Source organism: Brachyistius frenatus, unplaced genomic scaffold, assembly GCF_029030835.1.
Source record: "Brachyistius frenatus isolate BFR_SWC_R1_liver_20210118 unplaced genomic scaffold, ASM2903083v1 Contig_4, whole genome shotgun sequence".
Lineage (NCBI taxonomy): Eukaryota > Metazoa > Chordata > Actinopteri > Embiotocidae > Brachyistius > Brachyistius frenatus.
Window position 1 is genome coordinate 3,811,132 of NW_027210603.1, and position 23,664 is coordinate 3,834,795.

At 41.5% G+C, this 23,664-nt stretch overlaps 1 protein-coding gene across 1 annotated transcript in view; it reads right to left on the bottom strand.

The window, feature by feature from the left end:
- quo (quattro) overlaps positions 1-22,109 on the bottom strand; it is a 28,628-nt gene extending 6,519 nt beyond the window's left edge. The window contains exons 1-14 of the mRNA XM_069711196.1: positions 21,803-22,109; positions 11,866-12,063; positions 8,840-10,382; positions 7,624-7,815; positions 7,173-7,296; positions 6,197-6,290; positions 5,808-5,894; positions 5,584-5,700; positions 5,009-5,107; positions 4,758-4,906; positions 3,071-3,209; positions 2,749-2,871; positions 2,357-2,554; positions 128-1,092 (exon numbers count right to left, since the gene is read on the bottom strand). Coding sequence (XP_069567297.1) covers positions 128-1,092; positions 2,357-2,554; positions 2,749-2,871; positions 3,071-3,209; positions 4,758-4,906; positions 5,009-5,107; positions 5,584-5,700; positions 5,808-5,894; positions 6,197-6,290; positions 7,173-7,296; positions 7,624-7,815; positions 8,840-10,382; positions 11,866-12,063; positions 21,803-21,805 — 4,031 coding nt within the window. The 5' untranslated portion in view covers positions 21,806-22,109. The remainder of the gene's footprint in view (positions 1-127; positions 1,093-2,356; positions 2,555-2,748; positions 2,872-3,070; positions 3,210-4,757; positions 4,907-5,008; positions 5,108-5,583; positions 5,701-5,807; positions 5,895-6,196; positions 6,291-7,172; positions 7,297-7,623; positions 7,816-8,839; positions 10,383-11,865; positions 12,064-21,802) is intronic.
- Positions 22,110-23,664: the final 1,555 nt, after the last annotated feature.

The window sequence follows — 23,664 nt, forward strand, 5'->3', positions numbered from 1 at the left end:
GTTGCTTAAGCGCTTAAGTGGTAAAAAAAAACATGTATTTGTTGTTATATGTGAATGACATTTTCAATGTGTTGGACATCATTTAACTTCACTTTAGATTACAGCTGAGGGTGGAGGTGTTACTTACAAAACATTGCTGTCATTGTTTTCTTTTGCTGTGAGTAATGTCTCTGGAGGCCTTACATCTTTGGGGCTCTGGGCAGAGACTGCACATCCTTCACCCTCCACTTCATTACTGTTTCTTTTTGAGTGGCAGCTCAGGTTTCCCGGCCGCAAGCTCTCGTTATGGGAAATGGGCAGATTTTGGACAGGCTGCAGGTTTTGTTCCAGTGACTGTGTCCTACTCTGATAGTGTTTGTGACTTCCATTCAAAGGTGAAAAGCCAGAGATGCTCATCACATGTGAGCCCTCGCTCAGTGACCGGCCCAAAGGTTGGTGCAATGGAAAATCCTCGCCCCTTTTGGATGAGCTGACACTCAGATCTGCTTCGCTGTGGTGCTCTCTTGGCCTCCATTTGCTTTCTGGGTGGCAGTCACCATTTTGTGGGAACTTATGAGTTCTCTTCCCATTTTTAATGGGTGTTTCAGGTAACTGCAGCACTTTTGATTCTTTACTTTTGCTCCCTTTGAACTCAGTTTTCAGTTGGTGGGGTTGGCTTGCAACACTGGTGCCTTCTCCTGCACTTTCTGTGATATTGACAAACTCTTCATTAGAAGTTGACTGCGGGGCCAGGGAGCTTTCAGCCTCCCCCACCTCCTTTCTCTCCAGTTGTCCATGTTCCCCTTGAGGGTTTGCAGCTGTGGTCTGCTGGATCTGGTTCTTATCTGCGCCTTTTTTCTTCTCCTGCATCTCCTTAAGACGCTGCCTGACTTCCTGGCACTGGACCCAGGCTGAATTCCACACCGTCATCACCCCCAAGGCCCCGGATCCCACAGCACAGGCTTTAGCTTTCAGAGCCTGGAAGTGCGGGGTGGAGAATTTGCCACCTAATCTCTCCTCATACATTTGAAGTGTGCTTTGGGTCTGAGCTGAGTAACACCCTTGCTCGACCTGCTCCAAAAAATGACCACATTCTTTGGCCAGGGCAGACACCTACACAGAGTGAGACAGAAAAATGTACTTATCATTTTAAACTTAGAGATTAATACAAACTCATTCAGAAATATTTTTACAAAGAGCCAGTAAAGACAGAAAACAGAAGAGACTTAAAGAGAAAATTCACCACTTTTTGTGTGGATGTCCAATCACATGTTGAGGGTAAATGTAGTTAAATAAAGCAATAAAACCTCAATAATATCTGTTCTGTTCTTCCGGCACCAGCACCATCATAACAGTGACATATTTGGTGGCTTGAAGAGCGACTTGGTCTTGGTCGGCCTGGTGCACTAAATGCTGCTCAGAAACTCAACAAGATTTTTTTCATTTTGCTTGAATTACAATGCGCTACGTTTCCAACAGCGAAAATAGCATCCCAAAACATGACTGCTGAGGATGTTGTGAACAAGGATACATTTTACACACTGTTGACTAACTCAGATAAGTCAGAGTATGCAGCTGAAGAAATGCAGCGGCGAGAGTACTGAGGCTGCGCCTTTATTAGCCGTGGTAGAGGATCGAGCGAATCGTGTGTGTGTGTGTGTGTGTGTGTGTGTGTGTGTGTGTGTGTGTGTGTGTGTGTGTGTGTGTGTGTGTGTGTGTGTGTGTGTGTGTGTGTGTGTGTGTGTGTGTGTGTGTGTGTGTGTGTGTTACTATTAATGAAAGTGTTTTCCCCACTTGGACAAAAGTGTGCTGGAGATCTTTTTCAGGATACCAATGATAAACTGGAAAGCGCTGAGAGGGCAGATGACCGCTGAGTATTTTCGTCACTGAAAGCTTTTAGGCCAACAGAGTGGGTTAGGGTGGTGATTCACAGCAACATTGGACAAGTGGTTTTCTCAACTAGTCGTGTTGTTTGTGTTTTCAATAGATGCTAATTTTATAATATGTGATCTGTAGTAGGAGCTCCCAGATGAATAACAACCTTATTTCTTGTCTTTTGTTCTCTGCATTATGTCATCTGTTTATCGATTTTTTGTTGAATAGGTGCTACAAGAGAGAGACTTGGCAAAGGCGAACTGAAGGATTTATGGGTCAGAAGCTGGTGTTCAATGCATTCTGATAAAAGTAGCTGCTGCCAGTGCGACTCAGCGAGCAGAAAAACTCTGAAAAACTTTTAATACAGCACAGACTGAGGAATGTATTGCTTCAGTTGACTGCATTTACCATCAACACGGCAAATGGCAAAAATGTCCCTTTAAATTAGACTGATTAGGCAGATGAGTAAAATAAAAAGATGGAGCCATAACAAAAAACAAACCTGTTCACAGAAGCTGTACACATGCACCAATGCATCCAGTTCTTTGTGCCTCCGTTCTGCCCGCAACATAAAATCTTCTACATTGGATTTGAAAGTGCTGACGAGAGTTCGAAAAACATCTGTTGCAGGACTGGAGTCACTGGTGCCAACAATTTCCTCCGCCTCCATCACCAAGGTCAGGGCGTGCTGTTGTTTCTCCTGTGATTAACGATAAAGTGTCTAGTGGAACACATTTCCATCCCTCTCCTCTCTGCCATTCCCTATTATCACTGCACTAATTGAAACATTTTAAACATTTGGGAAATAAGAACATTGGTATGTAAGGAGTAGCAGAAACCCAAATGAGGGTAGGTTCTCATTTCCAAAAAATGTTTGTTATATACGGGTAATACCTTGGCCTGAGTGAGAAACAGATGAAAGTGTTGCAAGGCCTTTTCAGTGCACGCCACGTTATCATCTGTTGGGTAAGAGTCTTTCAGTCTCTGTTCACCTTCTGCACTGAACCACATCCCAGCCTGCAAGACGTAATGGGGTAATTATGCAGTGTTGCTTTATAGCTTGGCAAGCTGTGAGCGTAGTATTACAGATCTTACTTTTTAGAAACAGTCCTCTATGGGCCACAAAAGTCCACAAAGCCACATTAATGAATTTCAGACATTTTGACACTTATTGTGGATTTTAATATTGTGAACAGACTGAAAGAACTGGAAGTACCGTGCTGATTTTGGCTTCCATCTCTCTGTGCCTGAAAAGGAAGTCCAGACGCTGCAGTGATTCATTTGATTTCATCACCAGCATGTGGAGCTTCTCCTCCACTTGATTGTACAGACTTGTCACCGACTCTAAAGCATCTCTGCAAAGGAAGGAGAGACATTAGGAAACACTTAGATCACTGACACCCACGTTGATACTCACCCTGAAGTACATTATGAGTAGGCATTTGTAATGTTGTGTATTATGGTGTTAAATCCTTCAATTAGAATTTGAAAATTACAGCCATCATGACATTATTGTTTTGTTTTTTTCTAACACGTATAGAGCATCTGGCTTCAATACCTATATGTATATATACTGTATATGAATATGTTGTTTAAGCACTAAATTTATGAAGTGTGGAATGCAACTTACACATGTCCTTCAACTGCTTGTTTCCTTTACAAAATCTGATAACATACTGTTGTAACTTCAAAAGAATATTGAAGTATGAATATGGGGTATGGATATTGTGTATATTATTGTGGAAATGATAAAACTAACAAATATTTCACTTGATTACTAATATTATTGTTTGCATTGTATCAATTGGCAGTAGATTTTTTTGTTAAAACATAATGTTATTAATAATAATATCTAATTGTTACCTGAGTGGAATAAGTGTTTGAATTCTTCTTAAAGTAGCAATGCCACAGTGTAACATTACAAGTAGAAATCCTGCATTCACAAGATACCATGTCAAAGTACATTACAGTATTATTATTTTTTTAAAAGTACACATCGTGCAGGGTGCTATAAATGATAAGTGGTAAATGGTCTGTACTTGTATAGCGCTTTATCACCTTTCGGTCTCAAAGCGCTTTAACATGGTTTTCCCATTCACCCATTCACACACTAATGAGACAGATCACCATACAAGGTGCTGCCATCAGGAACACTTTCACACACCGATGGTACACCATCGGGAGCAACTTAGGGTTCAGTGTCTTGCTCAAAGATACTTAGGCATGTGGACAGGAGGAGCTGGGGATCGAAACACCAACCTTCCGATTAGTGTGCAACCCACTCTACCATCTGAGCCGCAGCCTTCCTATAGCATCTGCCATTGTTATATTTTTACATATTAATGAGTTGTTACTACTGATGTATTCAATTATAAGTGCCATTTTAGTGTTGCAGCTCATCAGTAATATATATTACATTTTAGAACGTGATCATATACTGTAATTTGTATGTAAAATCTTAATGTCAAAAGTGTTTTCACATAGATTATATAATTACAGCACAGGTCTTTTCAGGACTGTGTGGGTGTGTTCAAACTGGGCCTGATTTACAACTCCTTCACCTGTCTTCATACTACCCTGTCTTATGTAGTGGACTGTAAGAATGATGGCAAGTGCAAGTTCAAAATTGTACTTACATTTACACATTGCAAACCATAACATAATTCCCCCACCACCACCACCAAAAGTCAGATAATCCTCTTTCTGATCCTTTCTCTCTCTCAAAACACACACAAACACTGTCACTAATTTTGTAGCACAACTTACTGGGCACACTGCCTGATGTCACACATCCTAACTGACTTTAGCTGCCGAGGGGGAACCAGGTGTGGAGAGGCAGTCAGTGTCGGTGCTACACCATGTATGTGTAATGCATGTTTAACATCATAATTCATATCTGGTACCTGTAGTCTTCAGACTGTGGAAATCTGAACTCCTCTCTCTTCATCTTGGCCACTAAAGCTCCTCCTTCTCTTTGCAGAGTTACCAGTCGAGCATCTTCGAGCACCTGTTTCATCGAAACCTTCTGTTCCTCAATGCATTGCTGCACTTCCTGTAGTCGCCACAAGGTGAGTAGAGTCAACATGTGAAGCCTGTTGCAAAAATGGGTGCACACTAATTACATAACATCACAATATAAGCATAGACATGTTACCTGAGCCGTGTCCATTTGTTTCCTGCTATCCACTTTCTTGATGGCCTTTTGCAACAGACTGTCTGCCCCACGCAGGTCAGTCATGAAAGGAACCAGTCTCTGAAATAAATTAAATTCATGAAAATAGCATGATGCTTTCCATATAATTATTATTTCCAATATGCTTTTATGCTATATACAGTACACGAGCCTCTTGGTCAACGTAGCGTAACCTTTATAAATGAGTTGAAACCCTTAGTGGACCTTTCCCAGTGAGAGTCTGTTCTAATCAGTGTTGCATGACCAGTCTGAAATATCTGCTCCCGCTTAACTGTCAGTAATTAACACTGCAAGATATAATCTAATTCATCATTCAGATAAGACTTTAAAATTTCCCCCCGTGACCACACCCTCCCTCCACTTGAAGACCAAAGCTAAACAAACATCATGCTTGATCTGTGTGGGTGTGAGGAAAATGAGCAACTGTGCTTAAACAGCTTTCTCTGCTGAGTCTTTCGGGGAAACTCCACAGTTGATCACAGTGATTGTGGGATGTACCACCACGGTTGTGTAGGGTCAGAGTGAATAATCAGTACCTGATGGAAATGCAGCCAGTCGACGTGACTGTACGTGAAGGTCCCTCCAAGGTCAGAGGTCAGCTGGGAAGCTTCAATGGTCTTGTTTAGGGCTTTCATAGAAGTCACCATGTCCATCTAAAAGACAAAGACGAAAACTTGGTAAGGAAGGAGAAGCAGCACTAGTGTTTTACCCACTGAAAAAAAAAAAGACTAAAACAGGGACATTAAAGTTGATTTCTGACCTGAAGACCAGGCTGCTTTTCAGGTCGTGGACAAGTGTCTTTTTCCATCAGCATGACGATACTGTGGACGGCATGGAGGGCTTGCTCCTGCAGCAGGCAGTCAATAAATTAAAGACAAAATATCAAGGAAGGCTGTAATGTTGGATTTATTCTGTCAATCTAGATATATGATGTATTCTCCCTAAATTATGAGGAAACCTTAACTGACAAAGACATACAATGGATTTTGTACAGTGCACCAAACCATTGTGTAACCTGATATAAATGTGGGCTTCACCTCCTTTGCTTTTCTTTTAGCTAATCAGACACTTTACTAATCCTGGCATCTCTTGGTAATCTGTGAATCATAGAACTGTGTAGACATGTGCATGCAGGTTTATGGTTTTAACCTGGGCCATCAGCAGAGCTTTGTAGAGGTGGAGCGGAGGAGGCTTCTTCCTGGCATTGATGACCAAAGTCATTCCCAGCTCTCGAACATCTTTCCTACCAAAGCATTGAATCATGTTAGGGCACATTAGAGCTGGCTCGCTTCAGCATGGTGTTATTTCCACAATAATGCCCAGAATCAAGAGTTTTCAGAATTGAACTATTCTACCTCTCAAAGCTGTATGTCTCCTTTTTATCTCTATCTGACACACAAACTCTTCTTCACACATTCTATTCTACATCGTTGATGCCTTCCTACACCCCTCCTAATGGCCTCCTCTTCAGTTACCATTGTGTGAGCCTCCATCAGGCATGGCTGCTAATTCTGGCAAGGTGCTGCATACCAGACAGCTAGCCGCCTGCCTGGCTACACAGTGTTGTGATGCGACTCTTTACTCCGGAAGGCAGAAGGTCAGGCTATCTGATAGAGTGGATATTTGAACTTCAAAGTCTCCATTAAACTCTATGTAAACAAATAGCCCTGGTAAACTGCTCATGAGTAGACCTTTGAGGTTAGGGTTTGACAATCCTTTTGCAGAGGGTTAGTAGAGGTCAGTGTTATTGTCAGTTTATCTCCAGGCACTGCATGGAGAGGAAAATGTGCTGTTTTATAAGTTGTAAAACAGAAAGTGTCAGCCCATAGGGGAACACTTAGCATGGCTATAAAACCATGCATCATATTATTTAAAGCTTTCTTTTCAAACCACTACATTCATCGGGTCACTGGAAGTATTTCAATTGATATTCTGCTGCCCTCTTGTGGTTAGATCTCATATTACAGACCGGTGAACATGTGAGCTGTGAGATAAGGCAACGACTGTTTTCCTCTGCTGGAACACATCAACAAAGAATCAACCAACCTTTTTAAACTAATAAGATGCTCTTTAATACAGATGTTGTTGTTTTTTTCTTTCGCTACGTCGTCATTGTTTGCTGTACCTCGGTATGGAGTGTAAGTAGAGCAGTAGTTCACAAACAGTCTGTGCTGAAACAAGGGGGCACATCCACTCCTTCTTGTCACTATTGACCTCCACCACCGCCCTGCCGGTCCTGTCCCTGCTGCCTGGGAGTGGGCGTGAAAGGAGAGGAGTTAGTGATGTATATTTGTTTGATTTCAGACTGTAACTGACACTGATAAAAGAAACTTCAACACTGTTAGCTACTGGTCTCCAAACCACTTTTAAACCTATTTACATCTTGCCATGACATGAGCGTTCCTGTCCTTAAGGTCACATGACTCTATCAAAGTAAATATTTTCTTGTAAAATGTTTCATCATTATAATGTTATTTTATCTGTGCAGTGTGCGATTTTAAGGTAAAGCTGAAAGAATTGAAGAATATGTAGATAATAATCTCTTCATAATCAACAGACTCTTGAGTGTAAATTACCTGGTAAACAAACAATGCCCAGTTCAAGAAGACCACTGATCCTTCTGAAACTGGATTCTTCAGTTTGTCGCTGAGTGTCAGAACCTGCTGAAGGAAGGTGAATTTGGGGAGAAGATGATTTTTCAGCCTTTAAATTGTGGAGTTTAGATCCCGGTGCATCTGTGGCCGACGGAGTTTCACTTCTGCTTGAATCTGATAAAACACAAATCACAAAAAGTGAAGAAAAACGTGATAAATCAAAATAAAATTTTAAGCAGGAAAAACGTAGAAGGTAATAAAGTGGTTTTGTGTCTGATAACTTCAGGATGATTTTATTTTGTGACTTTATTCTAAGAAGATTTCTTATAAACCAACCACTCTACATTCTGTTCAGTGACCTTTGCCCTTTTACACCAACAGCAATTATTGATTTCTCCAGCCATAACTTTAAACAGCTCTCTGTCACCACAGACCTACCCTGCACAGCTGCTCAGCTGTGTACAGACACCCTCTAAACATTGGACATGGTCTTTGTAACAAAACGCAGCGGCGGCATGGCCACTAAGCCTTGCTTTGATTTCAGACATCCTAATTGGCCTCCCCTCAGAGCCAACAAGGCCTCATCTGTACTCTCTCCCTTTGCCACTTTAATAGTCCGTGACAAGCATGTCTCCCGTCACGATCTCAGCTTGCCCCTGTGATGGCGTGCGAGTGCGTGCCAGCGGGTGCAGCGGACAGAGAAGCCTCCCTCTTGTATGTCATGCTGTCTCTCTACATTAGAGGAATGCTCTGCTTTTTCTTTTTTACCCAGTGGGTTCAGGCCCTCTCTTTCACTGGGGTGCAATTTGCTATTTCTGTTCACTCCCTTGATAATGGGAATGAGATGAATGTGGCCACACTGCCGGAGAACTCAGACAGCAGTGGGAGAATCCCTGGAGGAAGATCGTACTGATGTCTGATCCTTGACCTTTGAACTATTGTTCTAAAGAGCCTTTATGAACTGCAACCCTGAGTTGAGCACATTCCCTCAAACACAAGAGGTCACGGTCGAGTTTCACTCAATCTGTTTGTTAGGTTCAAAGACATTTTGAGCATTGAGCAACAGATCATTATACATGGCTATTATTGTGCGCATGATAATAAAAAAGTAGCAGAGTTTGTGTGTGGGCGAAGGTTTAAAGGAAATCAGAGGAGCAACAGAGTAGATTGAATGTTTAAACTTGCTGACGCTGCTTACCTTTATTAGGGCATTTCTGTTTCTCCAGCTTCAGAGTCTCCTGATCCAATAGTGCGCCTCTCTTGGACTGGATAACGCTGGTGATTGTCTCAGGGCAAATATCACTGTGGCTCCTGTTGTTGAGTTTATAGAGAAGAGGACTCCCTGCAGGAGTCTCTGACACAGTGGACAGAGATCTCACTTTAACTTTGAGTTTCCCTGATGGTTTCACAACCTCTTCCTTCAGGTGCTGTTTCACGTCCCCATCCCGGGTTTCCATGGAGACATCTGATACCGGCTGCACACAAGCAGTATGGCCTAACTGGAGGGAAATTAGTTTTGTCTGAACTCTCTGACTGTGGCTCAAACCGGGTGTTGATTTCAAAATCACAGGTGATTCCTTCATGAGGTTTTCGGATTCAGAGCTAGTAGGAGGGTGAGGCACAAAGTTTCCTGGTTCACAGCAGTGGTTGAATTGGCAGGGCTCGTTACCCGTAAGAGGTTCTTTATAGTGGTTACAAAAGTTTCTTAGTTGGTCTTTTGGAGCTTCAAATGTACTCTTCGACCTGAGCTCCCCTTCCTCACACATGCCTACCTCTTCCAAGGCAGCCAGAAGGTCTACGCTCCCCCTCTCGAAAGCAACGGGGTTCCTCAGTGCTGCCAGGTAGGAGTCTCTGTACCGACACTTCAAGTCATGATCAGTGAGCTCCTGCCCCAGCTTCCTCTGGCTGCACAGTGTGCAAGGTTCCTCTTTATACTGCAGGGTGCGTCCACAGGGAACACTGTTCCCAAGCGGTACAGGTGGGGGTGGTCTGACGGGTTTGAAAAAAACTGAGTTGGTTGGATTCGGATGGCTGTCTCTTTGTTTATCCACAAACTCCTTCCCTTTGGCGATTTCCACCAGGTCTACATAATCACCCTCAATCTCTTGATAGTTATGACTGTCCCAGGTGTTAGGAGACACCCAGCCCACAGGTTTGATTAATGGCTTGGCGCATGATTTAGGGCCTCGTCTGTCATGTTCCATTTTGACCAGTTTGGAAGAACAGGCGGCAAGTCTCAGAGATGCGGACATCCTGTCTTTTGCTGGAAGAATCATGGCTTCCACTGGGAGGGTGGAGGAGTTAAAATGGAAGGGAACTGAAGTCTGCTTTGGCTCAGGAGGGGCCTCCCGACCGGTATGCATGATCTTTGGCTTGTCCAAAAACTCTGGGATGGCGATTTTAGCCCAAGGCAACTTGATTACTCCTTGGTCTGTGCAAAGCAAACAACGTGACAGAGGAGTTCCATGGCGTCCTTCATTGATGTCCTGCAGCCAGTCTTCAGTGAACATGCAGGGGTAAGAAGTTTCAGGGATGGGGGTCTCCTCCATTTCTCGACATCCCTCTTCCAGAAGACTTTTGAGGACAATGCGTGCCGCCTGGTCCCCGAACGGTTCCACTTGTAGATAGAAGTCTCCCGGACGCAACAGCAAGGGGTTCACAGGCGCTAACTGGATGACGGTTTTGTCATGGAGACACAGAGGCCAGCCCTCACAGCGGAAAACCACATCAGAGTATCCAGCCTAGGGAAAACACAAACATTGTTGCAGTGAATCTTTTTAAAAATGTATTCTGTACTTAATGCAGTGCCTTTACTGTATCAGTAAATGTAACAACTGTATGTTTCTGTCTTTTCTGTTTATAATTTCAGATGTTACAGTAAATGTGTTTGTCAGAATATACTGTAAAATAGAATTACTAGTAATATCATTTGAAACATATATGATTTCAAGGATATTCAATAATAGCTGAATTATCTCACTTGCCTGTTTGTGTCTGTATATACTGTAAAAATACAATAAATTAGCTAAACTGTATTTTATAAATTCATCATGATTTTTTCAAATATAATCCATGCAGCATTGATTCTCAAGGTGTGCGCTGCGGCCCCTCGGTGGGCCAAGAAGGTAGTGCAGGTGACAATATATAACAATAAATAAATAAATAAAAAGTTTCTAACGTTCAAGATTATAATTAAGTATATTTATGGTTAAATATATAGATTTAATAAAAGCAATCAGAACTAATAAAACAAAGCCAATTACGTTTTACACTTAATTTATCTTATCTGAACTATTTTTGACCCGGAACTCTTCTCTGTTCATGTCATTAAAGTGGAGTCGTAATTGACGGCACACCTTATTATTACTGACGAGGAACGAGTCACGGCAAATGAACAGCTGTTAATGGAGAATAAACTTCTACAACAGAAGCATGAGAAGATCATAATGAAACAGCAAAAATAATAAAGAAGGACCCCTTCACAGGCACGTGAGTTTCCTGTGTCGATGCAGGACCAGAGGATAGTCAAATCAACCACGCAAACTGCCTGCAATCTAGAAACTAAACTAAAGTGGAGGTTGAGCTGTCGCTGATGTCCTTTCACTCAGGTGAGTTGCAGGTGACACAATGTAACTAACGTGATTCATATCTGATGTATTAAGATAAACATTTGTGGTCTCACGAGACAGTAAATATTGTGTTAAAGTCAATGTATGAACTTATGAGAGTGACACTTTGTTTTGTTTCTTAAATATATAACACAAAGAGCCCAGGATGATATATGTGGCCTGTTTTATTCTTTATGTTGATCTTGGGTGGGATATTGTGACATTTGTTATGTAAATATTTTCGTATCTGGTGTCAAACAGCCGGGATACAGACTAAACAGTTCACTATTTGCTCTTAATTTCATAATTTTATTGCTAAACAAATTGTTACATGCATGAATGGACTATGAACCTGCACTGCATTGTTGACCGTCACATACAATTGTTCTGTTTCTGAAGTGAAACATATACATGGACAAACTTCATCTCAGTCTCGTGAGTTGAGTAAAGTTTGTGTTGGCTGCAGATGATTTTTGGATTTCAAATTGGGCCGCAGCCTTCTGAAATTTAAGGTAGCTGCATTATTTTTGTCCAAATCACACTTATACAAGTAATTATTAATGTGACTCTCATCACTATTAGCAGCCTTCACATTCTTCAATAAATTCCTACTCACACATGCTGCCTGTTGGACACTCTCCAGCAGGTGTTTGGAGGGAATGAGGAAGTCCAGAAGGCACTGCAGAGCATCGCCATGGTAACGCTCGTCGATGGTGCGAAACAGCTGGCTGAGGACGATAGATGCCGTGGCCTCAAAAGGTGGGAAGAGGGCCGACAGGGCGCTCTGGATGGACAAGTCCAGAGATTCTGGGTTCTGGAGGAGAAGAAGAGATGCAGGTCAGTGAGACGAGGATTGTTCGGTTTTACACATACTGTCAGACTCAGGTTTAGGTTTCTGTCCAAGATCTGTCTCAAGAATACCAGCAACAACAAAAACAAACAAAAAATAGCTGTTTGCATGTTGATGATAAAGTCTGAAAGAAAAACAATGTTTCTGCAGAATTGACTTTATGATGCGTATAAGATCTCCCTAAATATTTCTGTCATCTTTGGCGACCCCAAGTCCCAGATGCAGTTTTTGTGCCCTCACAAAACAGTGTCGGGTTTGTTGTTTTGATGGAACATTTTCACGTGCGCAGGCAGCATTGAATTATTTAATCCCGTCAAAAGCCTGAAAATAACTCAGTAGGCCATATTTTATGAATATTTGTCAGAACTTGTCCTTTTCATCTTGTAAATTGCTGCTCGGAGGTTGTTGTTTCCTGTTGCAGTGAGAATGTTGAAAACGATGACACACACATCGCAGAAGGTTAAGAGAGTCAATGACAGGTTTATCCCCCAGTCTACATCTACCCAATAACTAGAATTAATTTACTTTTTATAACAATTTTTTTTTTTTTTAAATACGCCACAAATAAAAAGGACTGTGATCTGCACATTATTTTCAAATGATAATTGTATTGCCGTTTTAAGACAGATGAACGATAAAATATTGAATTGAGGATAAATGAATCTTCCATTAAAGACTGTCTTGTCTGCTAAAGTAAAATCCTGATATTGCAGTTTGATAGTTTTGAATGGCCCATTTCATCCCATGACTTGTAACACATCTGCAGCTGTCATTCCCAGCAATATTTATTCCCATTTTTTTCTAGAAGTGCTGTATTTAGATGCATATGCAAAAGAGAACCAACGTTTGAAAGAAGGACTTACTGACCTCAAATGGTTCTATTCATTTTATGTTTATATCATCTCTAAGACCTATACTTTAGTTAAGTTGTCGCTTTAATTAAAGTTTCAGGTACTACAGAAGGTGCTTGTTCTTGCTTTTTTGGGGTATTTTTCATGGGCTGTGCTATTTCGAGCTCCATGTGTGTGAAAATTGTTGTGCTGTGTCTTTATAATAGTAAGTTATTTGAAAAGTCCACAAGGTCAAGACACGTTGAGAACAAATACTCTGCAACTGCAAAATGACAGGACAGATATTTTTCCTCGACCTTCTACCCTTTGAAAAAGGAGAAATAGTTTGCTTTGTGACTGCACTGTTCAGTTGTTACTGAGCCTATCTGTATCATCAAAGGCAGAATCAGCAGATAAAAAACAGGCTTTTCAAAATCTTTTCAACTTTATAATGGAGATGATCAAGTCTGTCCTGCATGAGGCCGTGCAACTCATTTCATGTCTGGCCAGGATTCATTTGAGATACTATATTTGCAGTATACCAGGGTCAGCATCTGCTCTAATTTAAAGTGACAAAGAAGCGTATGCTTTCATCACAAATGGTATTGAAGATGCAACTGTGTGGGACACCGTTTTCTGTCAGTACTTGTGTTTACTGCATGCACCAGTCTGCTTCTTCTAAATGCCTTCATGGATAATCTACCAGCACCAGCTGTGCCATGAGTGAAGTCCAGTGAAACACATGGAAACGATTCAGATGAAAGAGGGCGTCTTTAAAGAAGTTTTTGTGAACCAACCCCAACTGTATCCACGGTTTGATGGTGGTGATGGCTGGAGACGTGAGGGCTGTCAACATAGGTTAGCCAAACAGCTAAGGATTTTAGCACAAGATTTCGCACTGGAAATACTTTACATTTAAGTTGATTTTGTAACATGGCAGCTAAAATAAAAGGAATGTAGGACTTTGTTGTAAGTTGGCTGCAAAATGTCAGAAATCAAAACATTTGGTGCAGTAAAAGTGGTTAGCGAACTGTGAATGCTAACATTAACGTCCCTGAGAGATTTACTGAAGTAATAAGTGAATTATAAACAACAGCTGTTTTGTATGACATTTGTTTCTAGTGTTTTATGTCTGAGGTTCTCCTGAGCATCTGCCAAACGGTCCCGTGTTAACCAGTGTGAGGTCTTTGAAGCTGCTGTGCTTGTGTTTACCCAGGGCCGCTCCACTCTCCACTCTCGGCCAGGCCATCAAGCTAAATGAGGAAGGGGCTAAAAACAGAGTCCTTTGTGTGGCTGGGAGATTAACACAGCAGGCTAGTGAGAACTGATTGCATGAATAGCACGTCTGCTGTGGTTAGCTAAGACCTGTCCAGATCCAATAGAAGTGTCAAGTCCTTATTTCAAACTGTCAACCTAATATGCACATTATGCCTTTTCTTTTCATTAAGCTTAGGAACTATTTTCAGAGACAGATGCACCAAGAATATTCAGCATGCCCATGATGCACTCAGACACCGGATGTAAAATCTATTGGTTGAGCTCATTTGCTGAAGGCTTCAATGTAACAAACATTCTTTTACACGTGAAAGTCCTGCACTACAACTTTAATTTCTTTTTTTTCTTCCTGATACTCAAACACACGTTTTTGCTGCACACAAATTAGTGTGCTGCACATTTAGAAACAAGGTGATTTTGTCCATCGTGTCTGAAATGTCTGTGAAATGAGCTTAATGTTCATCAGCAGCACATCGAGTGGGATGTTGGCTGTAGATCATTGTCAATATTTGATCACTTACAGGATTCTGAGTCTGTATGTATTCCTTGTAGTCGTATGTCCTCAGTGGAAAAGAATGCTTCCTTTTCTTGATTGTGCACATCTGTCACAATAGATCATGAAATGGAGACCAGAATACCTTTGAGGCAGGCTTTTGAATTTTAATGCATCACAGCTGTTTTAGACTGGTTGCCGCCATTCAACTGTGGGTTCTACTGTATCTCTCAAAGCTAACAGTAAACCTGAGGTCATAGCTAATAAAACGCAGCTCTGTGAAGATGCCGTACAGAGCTGGGAAATTCAGTTTCCCAGTGTTCCCATTTTTTTACTGCAAGGCATTTTGATTTTATTTTTTTTTATTTTATACACTTTGTTAATCCCCGAGGGGAAATTTCTTCACTACAGCAGGGGGGCTCTCAGGGGGGAGATGCTGCAGCAGGCTGCCACTAGCGCCAGGTAACCTGACCTGAGGTGCATGTTTTTGGATGTGCATGTGCATTTTTATTGAATTAAATACAAATTTCAACATATCAGTGTATCCATTCTGCTGGACTGTAACTTTAAATAAATTCTTTGCTGCAATTTACCCCAACTAAGTATTTGAAACTGTTGCCATGGTACTTGCACTTTTGTTCAGTTAGATATAAATCTCTTTATGTTGTGAACGCTGACCAAAAGGTCAATGTCTCTCCAGGACTGGAAGTCATCTCTGTAGGTGGTTTGGATTGTGATATTAATATGAATGAGACCCTCTTGAGATTTAGTAAACAGCTGAACCCAGTTCAACCCAGCAAAAAAGAAATGGTGACTTCAGATGTTGGTTCTGATGTATCTCATTACATCGGACAACATGAGGAAGTTGTTCTTTTGTCCAATGACCTTAACTAAACTTGTTAAAACAAGTGCTTCAAATTACTGAAGTGCAACTCGGTAAGCAAGCTATTTTGGATTTGAAAAGTACAGATCCAGAGTTTTATGGGCACTTTGTTCAGTCCCATTCGAGTGGCAACCGACCGTGACATCACCCATTGGTTTGTGGATTGCTGTTTTTGAAGCCTTAAGTCTGCCATCTTGGGGTTTTTTGGGCGCCCAAAGTGACCGTATTCGGTTAAACTGGGAAGAAGCAAGGAGTGGATCTGAATCAGATGCTGTATTTTGACTCTCAACTTGTCCACTATAATTAACTGTGTAGTGTATAAGTAACCAATCTGAATGAATCTTCCTCACTATATAGTCCCAACACAGCAGTAGATCTGACTGAGAACCTGAGGACACTATGCCCACACACCTATACTGCACAGCAGGCATATCAATCAAACCAGACATGCCCTCAAACATACTTCTCTTTGTGGACTTATATCTACTTAATTATGGAATTATTTTCAGAGGGACCACCACAGAACTGATCAGAAGGAGTGAACATGGCGAATGACACCATAATAGAAACATATACTGACTTGGGAGTTTATTAAAGCCAGAGGTTTTTGTAGCCAGCCCCTAGTGCTCTTTATTGCACTTTAGGGCACTTCTGCATTGGTTTTACTTTTCAGAGCCAGAGACTTCTTCCATTTATATATCCAGTCTACGGTCCCATATAGTCACGGAGGCACAATCACTTCCCTACATCATTATAATAACATGATTTTTTTACTGAATAGTATATCGGTGTTCAGCAACTAACTCATAAGGACAGGAAGAGTTATTGCTTCTTTTCTGAGGTATTTTACCCCCACAGCCAGCCGGTGAGGTGCATTCAGTCAAGCTGAAATCCTGATGCTTTATCTTGGTCTGCAGAGACTGTTGCTTTTGATCGACATCCAGCTGACCACATTCCACCACGGCCTCCTCTTCACATTCAAGACAAGGGGATTCCCTCTCTTCCCTCTATTGCCTGTGATTTAACTCTAGAAAGAACTCAGTCTCCAACAAAGATCATTGTTTGACCTGAACTAACATACCAGCAAGGACAAGAGGCATTTGTCTCTCTGTGTTATCTCCTCTGTGGGAGTTGCCTTGTTTGGTATTAAGCAGATAATGACAGATTTTGTCATATTGCCTCGGGCTGTGTCCAAAGAAAGTCCTACTCTAGATTTAAGCCCCAGTATAAACAAAGTGTCAAGGTGTGTGCAGCATAATGTGTTTCTGTGTCATCGGCCGCAGCGGGCTGCAAGATTAGCGAAGGCAAGCTGAGCGCAATGCAATTGTAGAGGAGATTATCCTTAACTAAATGTACACAGCTCTTGATGTGACTGTGGTCATCACATTTTCTTGAAATCCTCTAAAGAAACAGACTTTTCATTCCTCCTCCGGGCTAAAACCGAAACATTAGCAGAAGTAACAGTTGAGTTGAGACCTGCCGGCAACGCTGATGATGGCCTGAACTCTGCGTGTACGGGCTCGTAGACATATCCATCGGATGACACAGCACCAACTCGCATAACAAAAGACAATCACAGCATGGACACAGGGAGCTGATGGGATATGACAGCTTATCAGAAATATGATCATGGGAAGTATAGAGTACAATATGCACATCGTTCTTTCTCTTTATTTGTGGTTGAAAATCGCCACATTAAATGTTTTTGCAGTGTCTGCTTTTCTTTCTCTGGTTTCACACACAACACAAAATTGGGATGAAATTGTGTCTTGGAGCGATCTTAAACAAAATGACAGAATTAGTCATAGACTTAGTCACATCATGATGAGAAACATATGACCAGTGTCTGTGAGTGTCAGTCACTCCCTCCCCTTCTCCACTGTTTCCTCCTTAAACATTCGATATCTCCTGTTTGGTGTCGGGACAGTGCTCTCTTTGTGTGTGATCCACTCCTGTTAAAAAGCCAGCGCAGAGGCTCGTTCAGATAAGCCATCTTAAATCCTGTCAGCCAATAAAGGACTAAGCTACTACATCATTTCTTAGAGTCAGGAGTAAGCATGGTGTTCCCTTCATTCATTCATGTTCAGAAAAACTCTGTTTGTAAAGTGAAGAGAGCACATAAATAGTGTCAGATTTCTGGTGAGGCCTTTTTTCTTTCTGTTGTATGAGATCCAAGAATTTAAAACTGGCAAGTTTCTACAGTATGTGGGTAAACTCAGATTTAATTTGATAAATGACTCATTCGTCTGAATATGTAAAGAAGTCTGCTGCTGTAGACAGTCATGCTGATAACATCTACCTTTTACTGTCTCATTGGACAATGAACCGAGTGTGTCTGAATCTAACACTGATCTCTGCTGTCATCTCTTTTGAAATCACAGACTTCAAGTCATGGCTGCCCTTATGGCAACCGTCATGTTTAATTATTTAATGCTGTGAAACATTGTCCGCGTCCTTATCTGATCTGAGGATACTGCTGATTGGACGCTTCGAAATCTGAGTAAAACAATATTCTCCATTCCTGTCATGCCATCACAGGATCAGAGAGGTTAAAGACATTGCCCAATGCCTGATAGGATGATGCAGCAGTGTTTGTGCAGTTATGCCACAAAAACACCCAAATAAAGGAGGAAATGTCCAAATGCGCATAAAAACCCAAGCTGGCTTGAGACATTTTAAAAGTTCACACGGGGACTTTTTGGCTGGAACGTCTCTCCAGCTGATTCTTTCATGAACCGCTCCCATTTAACATGACAAAACAAAACCTGCTGGATCTGAGCTTGTTTTTTTCAAAGTTTGAATTCTGGCAACATATCAGGAATATCATCCAAAATGTTTTGTTTTTGGAAACTGCAATACAATTTAATAACTCCCATAGTGGAAATAATAATGTTTAAATGACCTAGAAATTTAAAAAGATGAATAATACAAGTAAAGGAAGCTTTATGGAATTCATAAAGTCATAACACAACGGAATTGATAGTTGTGTTTGCAGCTTGTGTGTGTGTTTACAGGGAGGGTGCTAATGTCTGACATCTGCTGCTCTTCACTCTTGAGCAACACAAAGTCTTCTGTGATTCCACAGAAATGCACAACAAACAGAGCAAGACATTTTATAAACGTGTAAAACGGAGAATAACGTATATCTCTGCTAGTTAGTTTTGAGCATTAACAAAGATTAAAAACAGGAAACTGGAAAGACACCGAGTCTGGGAAGGACACGACAGTGTTGCAGTGACTCCCAAGATTTTCTAGAGACAATGCATACTGAAATCTGACTTGCAGACGGTGTATGTACACACATTTCCCTCCTCAGACTTGGCTGTGGCTCTGTTTTGAAAATAGACTGCAACGTCTGTGTTGAGTTTGACCCACTTTTGAGATACAGAGATAATAAACACACCATTTCACCGCTCCATGACAACTTTCAGAGTCTTGACTTGCTGACTGAAGCAAAACAGCACTAATTAGGATCGTACAGCTCCAGAAGGCAGATGTTTATAGTTTCACATAATTTCTTCATAAATCAAATCTTGATTATTTAGATTTTTCTTCTGTTGGCTGACTGATTAGATTGCATACCATATGTGTGCAAAAACTGTCAACACCGAGTCGCTGGTTCGATACCCAGCCGGCCGGACCTTTACTGCATGTCTTTCCCCTGCTCTACTCTCCCCTCATTTCCTGTCTGTCTACACTGCGTTATCTGAATAAAGGCAAAAAAGGCCAAAAACAATGTTTTGGAATTCCCTGTCTGCCTTAGTAGAGATTTGGCAAAATCACAGCAAGGGGAGCAGTGGGCAGTTATATTTGTATTTCAGATAAGATGACTTGTTAGAGCTACTGATGAGTGTTACATGGCTGTTAGAATAATAGAGACAGCTGTAACCCTGTAGAGCTAGGCCAGTATGTATACTATAAGCCAGGGCTATGTATTGGCAAGAATCTGTGGATACTACACACGCAAGCGGCAACCAACAGTGGCGTCACACAATCGTTTGTGAACTGCTTATGAAGCCTCGAGTTTGGATTTTGGCAGATTAAATCTTGTTATTTTGGAGCCAGAAAGACAGACTGGGGACAATTGAGCGGTGGATCTGACTCCATCTAAATGGGAACCTGAGGACACTACGTCCCGCTCACCAACAGCACAAACCTGACTTCACCACATGCCTGTCAATCAAACAATCCAAAAATGCCACTTATTGAGGCCTAATATCTAATTAATGGTGGGATTATTTTCAAATGGACTGCCAGAAAACTTATAAGAAGGACTTTAGCGGATAATACTTAATAATTTCTTGACTTTGTATTTCATGAGAAGTTAAATAGGAGTCTATGGAGCCAGAGCCTTTTTGGAGCCTTCCAGAGCATCAGGTGGTTTTTTTGGGTTTTTTTTGCCAAATGGCTCTGAAAAACAAACTGTACACTACCTGCACCAGCACCAAACAGCACACAGCTTTATGAAGCCGTACTTATTCCTCTGGAATTGGTGGACAGCAAAACAATGTAGTGGTTTTGGGTATTGCTGTTAATTAAGAAAGGCATAATCTAAATGAGATGTTTGGCGTTGTAACAGCTGGATCTGCCAGTCTTTACTAATCATTATTAAACCTTGCTAATGACAACAAGCATTGTTACCATTTCAGATTAAATCTGCTAAAGTAATTTTAAACATGTTTTTGCAAGATGAGAGGGAATCCAAGACCCACCAGAAAGTCATGCATACTTTGAGGATTTGTTTAAACTTTGAATAAACTTTGAATACTGAAACAGACATTAGGAAAATACCTCTGCTCCATTAGATCACCGTGTTTACTGTACACTGAAAGAAAACACACATGCTGCTTTAAGGCCTTTGGAAGAAACCTTGCTAGTGAATGAATGACTCTTGGTTATCCTTGTCACATGGTAACTAAGTACAATGCACACGCACACAGCAAGTCAGGGGTCTGGGTTTTGTATTGTTGAATGTTTACCCAAGATAGAAACTCCTGGTCATGCACAGTGCTGTAATGTAGTAATACAGAGTCTGCAGGCTCATGACTGTACTTCCGGGTGGTCACTAAGGAAAACATCATTCATGCATTAAGTAAAACAAACAACTAGGGCTGCAAAAGCTGGTCAAACAAGTGCTGCAGTGGCTGTGGCTGGGGGTAGGGGGGTACAGTGGTGGCCATGATGAGCAGCCAAGTCTGGACTTCTTTAAACATCCTTCCTTCCTGCGCTCTGTAAAGCTGTTATTTATTTGGCCTGCTTGGACAGATAGGGGTCTGACTGATTTCCATATAAAGCAGAAAGGTACTTTTAGTAAATAGAAAGCTGAAAACAGTGGAGATGCTCCTGTTTACTTCAAATGTGCTTCTAGCCAGCCTTTAGCAAAAGATGAATATGCATCCTGATGACCAAATTTTGCAGCTGTAGCAACAAGTAAATAAAAGTTCAAAGAAGCCACATCATCCAACAAAGCCATCGTCCATCCAACATGTTCCCATCTTGTGGCTCACCCATCAGCATTAATTTGATTCTGTTGTGACTGGGATTACAAGAGTCCTTTCCAGTCGTAAAAAAAGCCCTGCATTTTGAACTTTTTTACAGAGCCGAACACTGAACTAGAGAATTCCATTATGTGCGCATGCAAAGCAGTCAGATAATTTATACACCAAAACACACTCTCCACTCAGTGAAGTATGCTGCCATCCGCATCAGTTAAGTCCAAATCAAAGGACTTAAAGATGCAAAACAAAAGACTGCATGCCTCCCTCTGTCACTCCCTCTTTGTTAGTGGCCACACACTTAAAACACTGGAGATGCTGTTGGCTGTTGGAGTGAAACAGTCCCACTGACTGTGCTCAGGATGACAAAAAAGCTCTGCAAAGTGCTGTTACATTAGCTTTGTGCTGCCTTTGTATGTCAGAAAGGTAAGGTTTCATAAAAAGAGAACAAATAATATGTATCAGTGCTATTCCGAGTATTGTGCAACTGAATGTTGCAAAAAGCGAATGAAATATATTTTTCTTTTGTTGTTCTTTTTGTGTGTTGAGAACATGTGTTTTTTTTTTAAGTTTCATGTACACATGATTAGTAAAGCCACAGAGAGACACAAAGTCACTTGTCCATACCAGAAACACACGGTCTGAGTTAATGGGTCAGTGGAGCACTTTAACTCCTAAGCCGCAAAGAAACTGGGCCCAGAGGAGGAAAACTTAGATGTAACTTTACCATGTTTGCAAGAGTTTCTCCTTTTATGAGGCAGAAAGTTTTTTCATTTTTGGTCCTGATAATCCTCTGCAGGCAGCCTCCCTCGGCTCTGAGCTGAGAGACTTGCCATGTTCAGTGCATCAACAACAGAAGTTGGCTGAAGTACATCCACATGACAGTGAGTTGTCTCGATTGAAAAGCGAGTAAAGTCAATTCCATTCTTCACAGACTTTCCGGGAGTCTGAGTCTGTGGCGCCGAAGGACGCAGATTGTCAAGCTGCCTGTTGATCCCTAAGCGCTTCTTTCACTTCTGTTTTGCCTGTGCAGCTTCTCCGAGTGTTTGGAGGGTGAAGAGAAGAGAGAGAGAGAGAGAGAGAGAGAGAGAGAGAGAGAGAGAGAGAGAGAGAGAGAGAGAGAAAATGTCTGAAAGGGGGAGGAGAAAAAGCGTTCCCTTTCAGAGGAAATCCCCCTCGAGGCTTTTCAAGAGTTTCTTTGCTCTCTCTCTGGAACACAAGGGCTTTATCACACACCCACAGACACAATACGCCACAAATGGAAACACAAAGCGCTCAAAGACACACCACTAGGTGCAGTTTGGTGCAGTATCCGTTGCTGTATATAATGTAAGAATTTAAACATTCCCACATCCTACTCTGTCATGTGTGTAAACACACATGCATGAGGACACACAGATGCAAGTCTTTGGCCCAGAATCAGAGAGCTGCAGACATTCAACCCCTCGTTTGTGGCCCCTTTCCTTCTATTTTAATCACCCAGGAGCTTTTAGAAGGCTAAGAAATCTTTCTGCTCTCTCCTGTCCCTCATTGACTTCCACTGTCAGCTCCAGGCTTTCTCATTTCCTCTCTTCAGCGATTGTCTTCCAGCAGACTGCCCAGTGTTCAAACCTGTATCAAAGGGAAAGAGGGCAGAGGGGCTTCCCTGCAGAGGTATGAGCCAAGCAGCAGAGAAGAGCGCTGCTATACATCTGAGGAATGTAGGGCTACACCCTCTGGACCACATTTTAATATTTGGGATTGGAAGATGTACAGAGCATAAAACCCAGGACCCGCTGCCGCAAGAAGCGAGATTCACTGCTGAGAGATTCCTAAATAAAGAAGATTGATGGTCCAGCGTTTATTTCTGTCTGCTGAAGGCCAGAAAAGGCGAGTCAGTGTGGCGGTTCAGACAAGCAGCTCACAGATGGCCTCAACCTCTGTCTGTTTGTTCAATCAAATTCCAGAAATTACATGGAAGTCCATGAATATCTTCTTAGTGAGGAGACATGGCAGAATATAATGCTTGAAATCAAATGTTCAGGTGAAGTTGCAGCTGGAAATATGAAACGAAAGCCTCAGTGTCTGTGGTTTCCCACTCTGCAGAAACTGCAGTCTCTTGAACATTCCTCACATGTTTTTCTCTCACGGAGAGAAAGCCATACTAATTTGTCTTTCACCCCTAAAGCACAAAAATATGTAGGTGACGTTCTGTAAATGTGGGACACAATTTCCTTCTGTTCATTTCTCTTTGCTCCACTTTTCATGTGGGCATTTGTTTTAAGAAGGGATTAAGAGTTTAGTCAAAGAAATAGCAGGTACTTTAAGCCTCTGCCATTGTCGTTCCTGTTTATTGTGAACTTTCTACTAATTTCTGTCATGTCTATCTGAATTTTGGATTTTATTTCACCTGTATGCAAAAACGGAAAAGTCAAGCAAGAGAGTATAGTTGAAGGATGGTAGATGAATTTTCTATCTTAATTCAACTAGGATCAGTGTATTTTATGTTGATTTTTGGAACAATAGATGGACCAATACTGGATTTTTGAGGCCATTATGATTTTGACTTTGACATGTGACTCACTAAATTTTTTGGGGAAAATGGGAAAT